The sequence below is a fragment of the Protobothrops mucrosquamatus genome, unplaced genomic scaffold, assembly GCF_001527695.2.
Source record: "Protobothrops mucrosquamatus isolate PMUCROS unplaced genomic scaffold, P.Mucros_1.0 scaffold101, whole genome shotgun sequence".
NCBI classification, from domain to species: Eukaryota; Metazoa; Chordata; class Lepidosauria; order Squamata; family Viperidae; genus Protobothrops; species Protobothrops mucrosquamatus.
The window spans coordinates 511227-524285 of NW_015386474.1; the positions used below are offsets into that span (position 1 = coordinate 511227).

Genomic DNA, 13059 nt, shown 5'->3' on the forward strand with positions numbered 1-13059 from the left:
GGTCCGCAACTGTACGTAGGTCGGGGGGTAGGTCATTCCAGAGGGCAGGAGCTGCCACAGAGAAGGCTCTCCCCCTGGGGGTCGCCAGCCGGCATTGTCTGGCCGACGGCACTCTAAGAAGGCCCTCTCTGTGGGAGCGGACTGGTCGAAGGGAGGTGTTTGGTAGGAGGCGGTCTTGCAAATACCTAGGTCCATTGCCGTGGAGTGCTTTAAAAGTTGTTACTAACACCTTGAAGCGCACCCGGAAGGCCACCGGCAGCCAGTGCAGCTCGCGCAGGAGAGGTGTTACATGGGAGCATCTAGAGGCCCCCAAAATCCCCCGCGCAGCCGCATTCTGAACTAGCTGGAGCCTCCGGGTGCACCTCAAGGGGAGCCCCATGTAGAGAGCATTGCAATATATCATAAGATATAAATTTTAGAATCAACATCTTGATATAAAACCTGTGATGTTTTATCCAAAGAGCAGGACTAAAGTTCATTCTGAACATAAAACTTCTATGTTGTATCCTATACATTTTCCTTCATTTTCATCCTTCATATTTACCAGGCAAATTTCAATCTAATTTTTTAAATTAAAGTGCGGCTAATAATTTTAATAAGTGGCTAAGTGTTAATAATTGACAGAGATGCAATACTGTTAAATTCAGATCAAAACTACAGAGGAATGAGAACAGAGATATTAGTGAAGTCATCGCATTGGGCGTTCCTAATCCTCGGACATCCAGTGAAATTCAGTATGATCAGAGGCTGTTCAACCAAACTAAGGTAAGGAATTCCATGAGTACATGGAACATCAATTTCTCTATCTGATAAAGAATATGAATATTTTTTTAAAAGGGCCGCCGGTATACGGAGCATCTTACATTTAATTCTTAATTTGTTGTTGAGCCTGTGCTTAAATCCTGGTTAGTATAGGCAGAATTGGATAATATGTGAATATATAAATGAACATTTCCAGTTTTGATAATTACACCTTCACTGGTAGTCCTCAATTTATGATCAAAACTGAGATAGAAACTTTTTTTGCTGTATTTGTTAAGTGAATCATGGTCATTAAGTGAATTATAGTCATTAAATGAATCTAGCTTTCTCTGTAACGGTCTCAAATTGTGATCACATGACCCAAGATGCAATAAGTGTTGTAAACACATGCCAGTTGCCTGGCATTTGAATTTTGATCACGTGATTGGAGATGCTGCAGTGGTCATAAATGCAAGGACAGGCCACAAGTCACTTTTTTCAGCACCATCATAATGGTCATTATACAAATGGTCAGAAGTCAAGAACTATTGTAAAATATACTGTGGACATGGGAAAAACTAAGTTTTGGATGTTGTTTCTATAATGAAGGAATGCCCATGACGTACTATTGAAACAAAAAAGCAAAAGGTTCGTATGAAAGCACACACTGCGTCGGGATGGCCCCATTCTAGAACATGGTTGAAAGGGAACACAAGTAGTGCCTGCTTAATTATCCTAGCTGGAACTGGTAACTCCACTGCTAAGTGAAGTGTCTGCTAAGGGAAATCATGTGACCGTTTTGAAAGAGACAAGATTAATTAATTTTACACCTTCAGCTTTAACCTATCAGGCTCCAGAAAACAGGAAAGAAAGGTTGTAATTCTTTGAAGCAGATTTCTTTATTTGTTCGTCACCTAAGGACAGAATCATGTCAAAGTAAAGCATGCTACTGCTCCCCATCCCTCCCACCCCCCAATAACACACGTACTCTGGAACTACTAGGGAGAAGCCATCTTCACCCTTTTTCTCTTAAACTATCCATGCTGACTTCTCTTGTTCCTCCCGAATGCACTCCCTCCCTTCTGGGAATCCAGACTGCATAACCACTCCCACATCCCCTGGAATGCTGGAGTGCCTGCTTACTGTTCTCTGCACATTGAAAGTAATGCAATCACACTACAGCATGAGAGCCACAGACTGTGCCATGGGTATCCAATCTTTTGACTTTCCTGGGCCTCAGTGAAGAGGAATTGTCTTGGGCAGCATATAAAATATATAACATTGTTAATGTATATAAATCACATTAAAAGTTTATGATCTTGTGAGGCCACATTACTAGCTGTCCAGAGCTGCATGCTGCTCACAAGCTATGGGTTGGACATGCCAGCTCTACGCAAACAGATTATTTTTGTCAAATCTTTTTGTCTCCAATCTCTCTGCTGGTGGAGAAGAGAGCAAGTGATTCATGTAGGAAATCTCCTTTGCTCGGCTATCTTCTCCCACCCCCTCAAAACAGAAATTGGAGAGGGACTTCAAGAGAGTCCCTTTTCCGTTTGCTCTTCTACACATCAAAAGCAGGAAAGGGGTTGACATATTAGAAGCTGGCGGTGAAGCTCACAAATGATGTGACTGCAGGATGCTACAATTATTGTAAATACACACCAGTTGACAACTGCTTGAATTGTGATCACATAACCAAGCTACAACATTGACCTTTTTCAGCTGTCATAACTTCAGCAGTTGCTGAACAAGTGGTTGATAAGTGAGGACTATCTGTATATGTTAATGAAATCTAGTTGGCTGTCACTTCTGACCATTACTTGTGATCTATGTGTTTCTATGGCCTTGAAATAGTTTTTGGTTACCTTCCCCACAGTTTACATTTATATACTTGAACAGTTATTATGTCCTCCTCTGTACTTTTTCTCATTTGTTCATGTCCTTCTGGAAATGGACTCATCAATGCTAGAAAGACTTCAAATTTTTTTCTAATGCAACCTAGAGCCACATTAGCAATTCTAGTAACTGTCTCACTGTGGATTCATATTCAGTTGTTGTAAATGACTGTACCCAAGCTCTTCTCAAATGTAGCGTCTCCAAGCCATAATTCCCTACATTTTTTTTCTACTAAATACCTTATGTTAAAACATTTGGTTCCCCTTGGCTGTCCTTCAATCTGCCCAGATTAGATTGTAATCTCAAACTTTTACCCTTGGCATTGGAACCATTTTGGTTACTGCTCTCCAACAATGTAAAGTCCTTACTGCTGACTTCCTAAGTGTGATATGCCAGCCATTTGAGATTCCCTTTTCTATAGGACTGTCCAAATATCAAGAGTTGACAATGAAAATGTCGCAGGGAACCTTGGCAAAAACTTCACTGAAATTAAGCTTCTCTCCTTCATCCACATCTTGCATTCTTTTTACGTTCTAGCTTTTTTTCATAGCCACTTTAAGAGGCAAAAGTGATTGAAACAGTGAAAAAAAGGAAGGCTTGTCATATTGTAGCTTTAAAGACTTCATAGTTCTCCAATTTAACTTTTAATAATAGTGGTTTGTCCAGTTGGTGGGTCAATATAATTATTGTTTTTTGAGATGACTCATTTCTGGAATTTGTTTCTTGTTATCCTAACTGTGTGAATTATTCCTATATTTGACAGGGCATGGACAGTGGCTTTGCAGGAGGAGAAGATGAAATTTATAATGTCTACGATCAGCCCTGGAGAAGTGGTAAAGACATGGCTCAAAATATATACAGACCAAGTAAAAATGTGGATAAGGACGTGTATGGTGATGATTTGGAATCAAGAATAAAAACTACTAACAGGTAGGGAAATTAATGTGAACCTAACAGGTAGGGAAATTAATGTGAACCTCAGTGATTGGATTTTTACAAGAAATATATTACTTATTTCTTTTTTTTCCTCTTGCAGGTTTGTTCCTGATAAGGAATTTTCTGGCTCAGATCGTAGACAAAGAGGAAGAGAAGGACCAGTTCAATTTGAGGAAGATCCTTTTGGTCTAGACAAATTTCTGGAGGAGGCAAAACAGCACGGGGGCTCTAAAAGACCTTCTGATAGCAACCGTCCTAAAGAACACGATCATGAAGGCAAAAAGAGAAGGAAAGAGTAAAAAACTGATTTTCTCTCTGGCCAGAGACTGAATTCAGAGCTTTAACTAGCTCTGTGCTGAAAATAATGTACCAAGAGTGTTCAAAGGCAACATTTCCCTATGGAATAGAGAAAAGAAAAAGCAGACTGCTGAATAACATAGGTTCTGTATCTTGGTTTCTAAGTATGTTCATCCTTTGTTTTAACGCAGGAGTGATTTATTCTTTACTTTAAAATGTTATTCCAGATAAATTCTCTTGTATATAATTGTGTCTGTTTCTGCTATGTATTGTACTTGAAAAAAGGGAAGAGTACTAATTGATTTGCTCTGATGTAACTATCCAGTTCCATTTAACCTTAAAGGAGCAGCTGCACTCAATTAACTAAGATGAATATATACATACCAAAGTTTATTTTAATTTCTTTACACAGCAATTAAATAAAGGCTCCTTCCTTTTAATTTGTATTAGCAAGTATTTCATCTGACTGTTTTGTCTTCTTGACGTTTAACTTCAAGCTGAAAGATAATACAAAAAAATAACTCAATACACATTTTCAATTTTTGTAACCAAAATAAATATCTGGACTATATTAATATTTCCACTGTTAAAGAATATAGTCTGCATTATGTATGCAGATTACTACTGTATACCTTTCAGATGTGGATACACATTGAACAAGCTATCCCTTTAGCAGTGTACCTTTAATTAGAGATGTGCATGATATGGAACGTTTATCTTGTCCCATGCGCAGAAAAAACACCATTATAAGACCTATTCTGGGTAGATTATCCCAACATTTGGAGTTGCTTTGTTGTAGGTTTTAGCCAAAACAAATTATGGATTGTCTTGCAGGACAAGTAGAGGCAGGCCGCTACATTCTGTTCCTCTTTTCCTTTTATCACACCTACATGTTCCTTCCTCTTATCATTGAAGCCCCAGCCTCTTCTTCTCCTTTGGTTGTTGCAACAACCTTACATGAATTCAAGCATAACAATGTCTATGCTCCAGCCAGCATGCCAGTTCTTTCTACCAATTGTCCCAATGTCTTCCTTCCCTTTGCTGTTGCCTTTTATCATTGTTGGCTTTCTCTTTTCCTTGCTGTCTGCCATCTCAGAATGTACATTTTGATTCTACCATGGACAGTCCACACCCAAAATGCTTTGTATATCCTGCATTTAACTGTTACTTCTTAACTGTAGAAACTGGGTTTTCTTAAATGTGTATAAATAACAGACTAATGAAGCTTTCTTTGAAATAAAGAGAGGTACCTGATATATCTTAAAAGAACTGAAATTACCTGTGACCCTTCAAAAGTATGATCTTTCAACAAAGCGTTATTGCGACTTTCTTCTGTAGCAAATCCAATCCAGCCAAAACCTTTATGGAATCCTGTTTGTACATTCTGAACATTAAAGAGAATACATTAGTTGATCCTCTTTTATATTTGGAAACTCTATTCATGGTTAGTTACTGCTTAAGAGTTTGTATTCAAACTTATATTATCTGTTAGGTAAACTAGAAACCATTTTCCAATACGCAACAACAAATTTGATAAAACCTGTTTCATGGAATAATAGTTTTAGAGAGAATGGTATTGATATTTAATTTTTCTTGTATTTGTTGGATACAGAAAACTAAAGTATATGCATTTTTGGCAAGTAACCCCCAATTCAATTCTGCATACTTTTGAATAGGTTTGTGTATGATCACACAATGTTAATAATAAAGGATTTTAAAATGTTAGTTAGGCAATAAGATGTATTTGACTGTTTACTCAAATTTATATATGTTGGTATATGTGCTACTCCACTTCCAGAGATTCTATATTGCTTATAGTAATAATATAATTGTTAATCTTTTTTTAAAATGTTAAAAATGCATAATTTGCAGCACAATACCTGAAATTACATACCAAGTCCTATTAATTATGGGGGAGTTTAGAACAAATGTGCACTCATCCTATTAATCAGTGGAAGTCAAATTACTCAAGGATGACTAAACCGTGTCTACAATCAGCTAGGAAAGGCAAACAAGGCACATTTCACTAAAAGCTAAAGATGTCAGCTTTACAACAGTATGTGTATCATAAATGAATATGCTTTATTTTGTACAATGAAACATAAGATTCTGTACAAAATATTTTTATGCATTTCTAATTCCAGAACACCTTAGTTATAATAACGACAAAATCATTCCAGTAAAAATAAGATAACCCATTAAAACATTAGGATTGCATTCTTGATAGTGAACAGTTTTTATTGACTGGTAAAGAAAGGGAAAGTTATCTTTGAATTATTCTCAGTATGATCATAGAAGAAGAGAAGGACATTTTTATATGGTAATTTTGTCCTGGATCTCATACCTTACATTTAAGTTCAAAACCTGAAAAAATAGAACTGAAATCGTCCACAGCAAAGAATCACTATCGTTACACAAAGCTTCCTGTCTTTATAAAAAATAACTTTTTTCTCCCCAGATACAAAAATGTTTACCAAGAAAATAGGGAAGTTAATAATTTAGCCTCATCAATTCGTGCCCTACAAGTATGTTAAACTAAAAAGATAAAAGTAAAGGTTTTAAAGTATTATGACTGTCCAGTTGTATCCGGCTCTAGGGGGTGATGCTCATTTTAGCTGAGGGAGCCAGCATTGTCAGAAGACATTTCTGGGATCATGTGAACAGTATGATTATATGCCAAGGCTCATGGAACACTGATACCTTCCCACCGAAGTGGTATCTATTTATCTACTTGCATTAGCTTCATCAATTTGGTGTTCTACAAGTATGTGAAACTACAATCCCTACAGTGGCTAAAAAATAAACTATGCAGGCTCAGAATTATGGAAAGTACAGTAGTGATGAAAAGTTTGTGAATCCTTATCCATAAGCTTGCAACATTGTGACCTACAATCTTCTCGATGCTTGAATAAGAATTATTCAGATAAGAAATTCTGGTTAAATGAACAGCACAAATGCTCCAGCGTGTCTACTGAACAAACTGAGCCAATATTTTCACCGATTGTTGGAAAATTTAACTAATCAGGTCTCTTAAGTCAGATGCAATTGAAACACAAAGGATCCACTCCATAAAACTAAACTAATTGGTTGTTACTACCAATCTTTGCTATTAATACATCTTTATGGTAGTGAATAATACCTGACCAAAAGATCTCTACAAACCTCGTCTCTACTTATGAAGGTAGAAAGGGCTATAGATCTATTGCCAAAGTCTCTGGTTTGCACCATTACACAGATTGTACGAAAATGCAATAACATTCCTAAGCTTTCCGTTTTGTCAGCTACCAAAATCACTCTTAAAAAGCAAGGCATGCAATACACTAGGAAACTGCAAACATTCACATGGCAATGACAAAGGATTAAAGGCCACTTTTTAATTATCTAATATTACTATTCGTGTGTTAGGAAAACATTGAATAAAAGTGATGTACATGGGAGAATACGAAGGAAACCATTATTATCCCAAAAGCACATTGGCAAACTAGATAGAGGAGCCTGAATGGTCTAGTAGACAGTGAGATTAAAGTGGAATTTGAGGCTTCAGTTTGCAACTGCTAATATATTCAAAAATATAAACGAGCTGAAGAAATTGTGTAAAAAAGAATTGTCAAAATATCTTCAAAACTACTGAGCAGCACTGAACAATAGATATCTTTAAAATAGAACAGAACAGAATAGGAGCTGGAAGGGACCTTGGAGCTCTTCTAGTCCAGCCCCCTGCTCAAGCAGGAGAACCTATACCATTTCAGACAAGTGACTGTCTAGCCTTTTCTTAAAAATCTCCAGTGATGGAGCGCCTACAATTTCTGGAGGCAAGCTGTTCCACTGGTTAATTGTCCTCACTGTCAGGAAGTTTCTCCTTAATTCTAGGTTGCTTCTCTCTTTGATCAGTTTCCATCCATTGTTTCTTGTTCTGCCCTCTGGTGCTTTGGTAAATAACGTGACCCCCTATTCTTTGTGGGCAGCCCCTCAAATACTGCAATACTGCTATCATGTCTCCCCTATTTCTTCTTTTCTTTAACTAGCCAAACCCAAGTCCTGCAGCCGTTCGTATGTTTTAGTCTCCGGTCCTTTGATCATCTTAGTTGCTCTTCTCTGAATTTTTTCCAAACATCTGTTTGGATATGGTGATATGGTTACCAAAACTGGCTGCAGTATTCCAGATGTGGTCTTACTAGGGTTTTATAAAGCGGTACTAATACCTCGTGTAATCTCGATTCTATCCCTCTGTTTATACAACTCAGGATTATATTGGCTTTTTTGGCGGCTGCTGCACATTGCTGGCTCATGGTTAAGTGATTGTCCACTAGGACTCCAAGGTCCCTCTCACAGTTACTGTTTTTAAGCCAGGTCTTGACCAATCTGTACTTGTATCTTTGATTTTTCCTACCTAAATATAAAACTTTTTCTCCACATTGAAACTCATTTTGTTGGATAGGGCCCACTGTTCACGTTTGTCAAGATCTTTTTGGATCCTGAGGGATTGGAGTCACTGATACTAAAGGAGATGCTGCCACTCATTAAATCTAAAATTTCATGTACCTTTTCTATTAAATAATGTGAATGTGGCCTCAAATGTATTCAATAAACTCATATGTTACACTGCTTGATGTCCTCATTCCACAGATGCGGCTTGCACCACATTGTAGATCACAGTATTGCAAGATTAAAGACAGTTTTAAAGAATTCCTAAACTTTTCACCACTTATAATAACCTAGAGCACTTTTCTTAAACTTTTTCTTTCAGGATCCCTTCCAATTTTTAAAAACTATGGAGGACTCCAAAAAAGATTTTGTTTGTATGGGTTATATTTATTTATATTTACTATATTAAAAAAATTAAAGTTGACACATTCACTGGTGTTACCGCTTCTCACAGTTGTTTGATGGTATTTTAATACCGTATTATTTTTCAACATAAGTTTGCAAATAGTTTTGATTTCAGGAACCAGAGAGGCACTTTAAGAAACACTGCCCTAAAAGACAACATGTTAGAGAAAACTGCCAGAAAACCTTGATAAATATCATGCCTCTTATCTGTTTATTTACCTACAATACCATTGGTCAAATACAATTTGAATATGTTTACACTGGATAAATCGTTTAATGATCGTGATACTTACAAATGGCAGGATGCATTTCTTCACAGGTCCAAATTGAGTAAAATATTCTCGTAGTTCATCTTTAAAAAATGGCAGGTGGTCAGTAAAGTATAGATCATTTGATGCACTACATTTCTAAGAGCCAATTTCTCAATTGTGGGCTTAGAAAATGACTTTCTGAGGAGCAAGGCTAGTCACCCTAAATTTCTCACAACCCTTGAGATGATAATACATTACAGACATTTGACAGAAATGGGTAACTAAATGTAACTGTTTGATGCTGCTCAAAAAGTTTGGCTTCAAATTTCAAAAAGTTCTACAACACAGCAAATAGCAATGGCAATGAGCTTTTGGGGAAATCACATCCTCCAATTGGTCAAAACATATGATCGAACTACCATTCACAAAATTATACATTTGATTAATTTTTAACCAGCCTAATAGCTCTCTGATCAATATTATAAAAAAGGATTAAAATTACAGCTTTTAATTTAAATGAAACACAGATTAAATATAGTCCCTGAATGAGAAAGGATTTCTTTGCTCCTTTATGCATACAGTAATATATGAAGCCAAAAAGTATTGTTTTTTTTATAAAGAAGCAAACATAATCAACAGTCAGTACAAGAAAAAATAGATTCAAATTCAAATTAACAATGAAACCCATTGCTCAAGACCACAATTTACTCATAATAAAATGAAACTAACCGATCTTCTGGGTTCATACAAGACAATGATCTATCACTATGCACACTGGTTGTCTATTCTAGATATATCTAGGTTCCAATCTGTATATCATGTCCACTTATTCCAGAATTAGTGTACATAAAACCAAAACAAGCACACTATAGTAATTCCCTTCTACCTTGCAATCTGTACAGGAAACTACACAATATTAGGAACTCATTTGTTTAGGGCGATTAATAACATAATAAAAACAACAGAATAACAGAGTTGGAAGAGACCTTGGAGGTCTTCTAGTCCAACCCCCTTCTCAACCTGGAGACCCTATATCATTCCAGACAAATGACTGTCCAGTTTCTTCTTAAAAGCCGCCAGTGATGGAGCATCTACAAATTCTGAAGGCAAATCGTTCCACTGGTTAATCGTTCTCACTGTTAGGAAATTTCTCTCTAGTTCTAGGTTTCTTCTCCTTGATTAGTTGTTCCTTCTCCTTCTCCTTCCTACTACTACTACTACTAATAATAATAATAATAATAATCACTTTTTATTATTATTACTATTATTAATTTTCGCTATCTTCTTCTTCTTCTTCCTACTACTACTACTACTACTACTACTAATAATAATAATAATAATAATAACTTTTTATTATTATTACTATTATTAATTTTCGCTATCTTCTTCTTCTTCTTCTTACTACTACTACTACTACTAATAATAATAATAATAATAATAATAATAACTTTTTATTATTATTACTATTATTAATTTTCGCTACATAGCCCCAGTATACAAACGACCACACTGAAAATTTCCACACGGGCTCATCAGCTTCATCCACCCCTGACTAGCGCCATCTAGTTGGCACCTCGATAAGAAGACAAGCGATCGCAGTCAAAACCCGGGATATCTCCTCAAAGCAAGAGGAATTGGCAAAGAATTGACAAAGAAGACGTCGGCTGGGATAGAAAGGTAGGAAAAATCCGCTTCGGCCTCTTCACAGGAAATAAATTGGAATCCCTGCCCAGTTAAGAGCTGTCTCGGAGATATACCCCTACCCTTTGGCGGAACAAAAGCTTCAGACACTCAAACCACAAGCGAGGGGAAATCCTTACTACCCCGTTAACCATCATAAGAAAATGCATCTTCCCTCACTCACTTTCCTCCATGTTCCAGGGTATTCGCCTAACAAAGACCTCGAAGACACGCCGAGAAACACCCCTCACTGCCATCTTAAAACGAGGGACGACTACTTTGTCCGGCCGCGGCGCTTTCCAGCCAATGGGAAGCTAGTTTCCGCTGCTTCGGCGGAGCGCGTGCAAGGTCACGCCTTGAGTTAAGATGGCGGCGGCCACGAGGGAAGAAGATGCGTTCCGTCGCCTCTTTCGTTTCTATCGGCGATGGGAGGGGTCGGATCCTACCGGGGTGATTGACTTCTCAAAGCCAGCCGGGCGGCAGGTAAGCCAAAGGGAGCCCTCCACCACTTCGCCCGGGCGGATCCTGCCAGTCTCTGCTGCCAGGAAGACGCCAGGAACGTCTTCCTTTTGAGAGACCCTCCCCGTTTCCGCTGCACGTGCTGCAGGTTTTTCGTCATTCGGCGGATTGCGTGTATATCGGCGTGAAGACTTCGCAGTAATAATCTGGGGAAGGTGTCTATTTGACACTGAAACATTATTGCGCGAAAAGACTTGCTTGGCCAATTCTAATTAGTCGATACCTCATGTTCTCAGTTTCTAAGAGTTCCCCCCCCATTGCAGCATTAAGCAAAGTATTGACCGTATTTGAACCTGCTAAATCGTAAACCATTGTTTACTAGTTACAGTGGCAGCCTTGAGGATAAATCATGTTATAGTTAACATAAATGATGTTTAAAAGTATCCCGGTCGGATAACATTTGCCTGTTATGTCTCTGGTTCAAAACTCGGCATAATTTTTTTTTAAAGTAGTATGGCGTATCGGTTAAGACGAGTAGGAAGATCGGATTATAATCGATCCTCAACTACAGAAACTTGGTGATTTGGAGCCAGTTGCTGCTTGTCAGTCCAACCTACCTCATTGTTCTGTGAAACTAGATTGCAAATGAAATTTTGAAATCTAAATGAATAATGAGTAAAAATCCACTAGAGTAACAATGGATGAAATAACACAATGATCGCGTTCCGTGCAAGAATTGCTGGGATCTTAACCTTCTGGTGGACAATACAAACCATGAATATTACCCTGATCAAACAGAACCAAATCTTTGTTTTAATGTACACTTTAGATAATTTAGTTTTATTCTTGTGCTCTTATATTTTTAGTCTGAAGAGAGATTACTGCATTGTAAACATTGGCTTGTATACTATTCTTGTACCATAATTTACCAAAAAGGAAGATGTGTTTCCTTTTATGATCTTTGACTTCTAATGACAGGTGATAAAAGTTCAGTAACCAATTCTAAAAAAAAATGGTATAGGAGCGTAACATACAGTAGAAACTATGATGCCATATGAAAAAAGCTTTGCATCCTACTAGTTAGCTGAGTAAAATTATGTACACTGTTGAAGGAAAAGTCTTCATCAAGGTTCAGTCCAGGTTGGGGATAAACAACATGGCAACTGCTTTAGGAAGAAGATTACAGTTTACTGAAGAGGAGAGCCAGACAGGAAGATGGCTCTGGAAGAAAAGGGAGAATGAGCACATGTAGGGAGTGGGTTTTTATACCCTCTGGAGCCTTTTGTTTGGAGTTATTTCCTGTTCCTGTTTGAGGTTTTGTCTTTCCTGTGTCAAGTATTCTGACCTGAGTCTGGGTGTGCCTTTCTGGTATTCTGATGGTGGTGGGTTAATCCTATGATGTCCCAAAGGTCATATCCTGCTTCCCTGGGGCTGTGGCTGATGACTCTTAGATTTTTGGTGTGAGGGATTGTTGATTCTTGGGATTCCTAATCCCAGTTTCCTGACTCCAGTCTTTCTGACAAGATTATCACCTGCATTTTGCAGACTTGGTTTCTGTTTGGGACAGAGAGACTTGGGGGTGGGGTTGGTTTCTACCTTTAAAATCCTTTAGGAAAATATATTGTCTTTTAAATATTTCCAAAAATATTTCTTTCTCGGGGGGGGGGGGCTGACTTCCCAAAAATCCCCCTGTTTGGAACGTGGCTCAAGATCCCAAAACAAACAAACTCACTTGGAATTCCAGCAACAAAGTTTTATTTCAAAAGAAGCATTTGCAAAGGCTTGGTGGACTGAAACACACACAGGAGTTCAGCCACACCTTAAAGAGCTGTTTGACACATTTTTATATCCTACCTCCGACGCAGATTTCCCCCCTCCCCTATCGCACTCAACGCCCCTTCCCTAATCATCCGATAAACTTTCCGGACCGCCTAAAACCACTGTCCCTCCCATGTTCCAGGAAGCTCCT

The 13059-nt window shown here is 37.9% G+C and overlaps 3 protein-coding genes across 4 annotated transcripts in view; 2 read left to right on the forward strand and 1 right to left on the reverse strand.

The window, feature by feature from the left end:
- The window catches only part of SNW1 (SNW domain containing 1), a 16001-nt gene extending 10871 nt beyond the window's left edge, over positions 1-5130 (forward strand). The window contains exons 12-14 of the mRNA XM_015812612.1: positions 648-765; positions 3401-3567; positions 3674-5130. Of these exons, the coding sequence (XP_015668098.1) occupies positions 648-765; positions 3401-3567; positions 3674-3872 (484 nt within the window). The 3' untranslated portion in view covers positions 3873-5130. The remainder of the gene's footprint in view (positions 1-647; positions 766-3400; positions 3568-3673) is intronic.
- On the reverse strand, positions 4235-10993 carry SLIRP (SRA stem-loop interacting RNA binding protein). Of its 2 annotated transcripts, XM_015812614.2 has the most exons (4): positions 10816-10993; positions 8994-9052; positions 5150-5254; positions 4235-4367 (listed from the first exon to the last, which is right to left on the reverse strand). In XM_015812614.2, the coding sequence occupies exons 1-4, from the start codon at positions 10886-10888 to the stop codon at positions 4329-4331; spliced, it is 276 nt and encodes a 91-aa protein (XP_015668100.1). In that variant the 5' UTR covers positions 10889-10993; the 3' UTR covers positions 4235-4328. The 2 variants fall into 2 exon arrangements, with proteins under 2 accessions (XP_015668100.1, XP_029139296.1); XM_029283463.1 differs by having other exon boundaries at positions 4235-5254.
- Positions 10989-13059, forward strand: part of ALKBH1 (alkB homolog 1, histone H2A dioxygenase) — a 20188-nt gene continuing 18117 nt past the window's right edge. Inside the window, exon 1 of the mRNA XM_015812613.1 lies at positions 10989-11114. Coding sequence (XP_015668099.1) covers positions 10998-11114 — 117 coding nt within the window. The 5' untranslated portion in view covers positions 10989-10997. The remainder of the gene's footprint in view (positions 11115-13059) is intronic.

What these genes read in the sequence shown, in the direction of transcription:
- SLIRP (XM_029283463.1), bottom strand. Translation starts at nt 10,888, where the DNA reads ATGGCAGTGAGGGGTGTTTCTCGGCGTGTCTTCGAGGTCTTTGTTAGG. An exon ending in ACCCTGGAACATGGAGGAAA is followed by an intron (nt 9,053 to 10,815) that starts GTGAGTGAGGGA and finishes CATTTTTTAAAG; the next exon opens with ATGAACTACGAGAATATTTT. An exon ending in AGAAATGCATCCTGCCATTT is followed by an intron (nt 5,255 to 8,993) that starts GTAAGTATCACG and finishes TTTAATGTTCAG; the next exon opens with AATGTACAAACAGGATTCCA.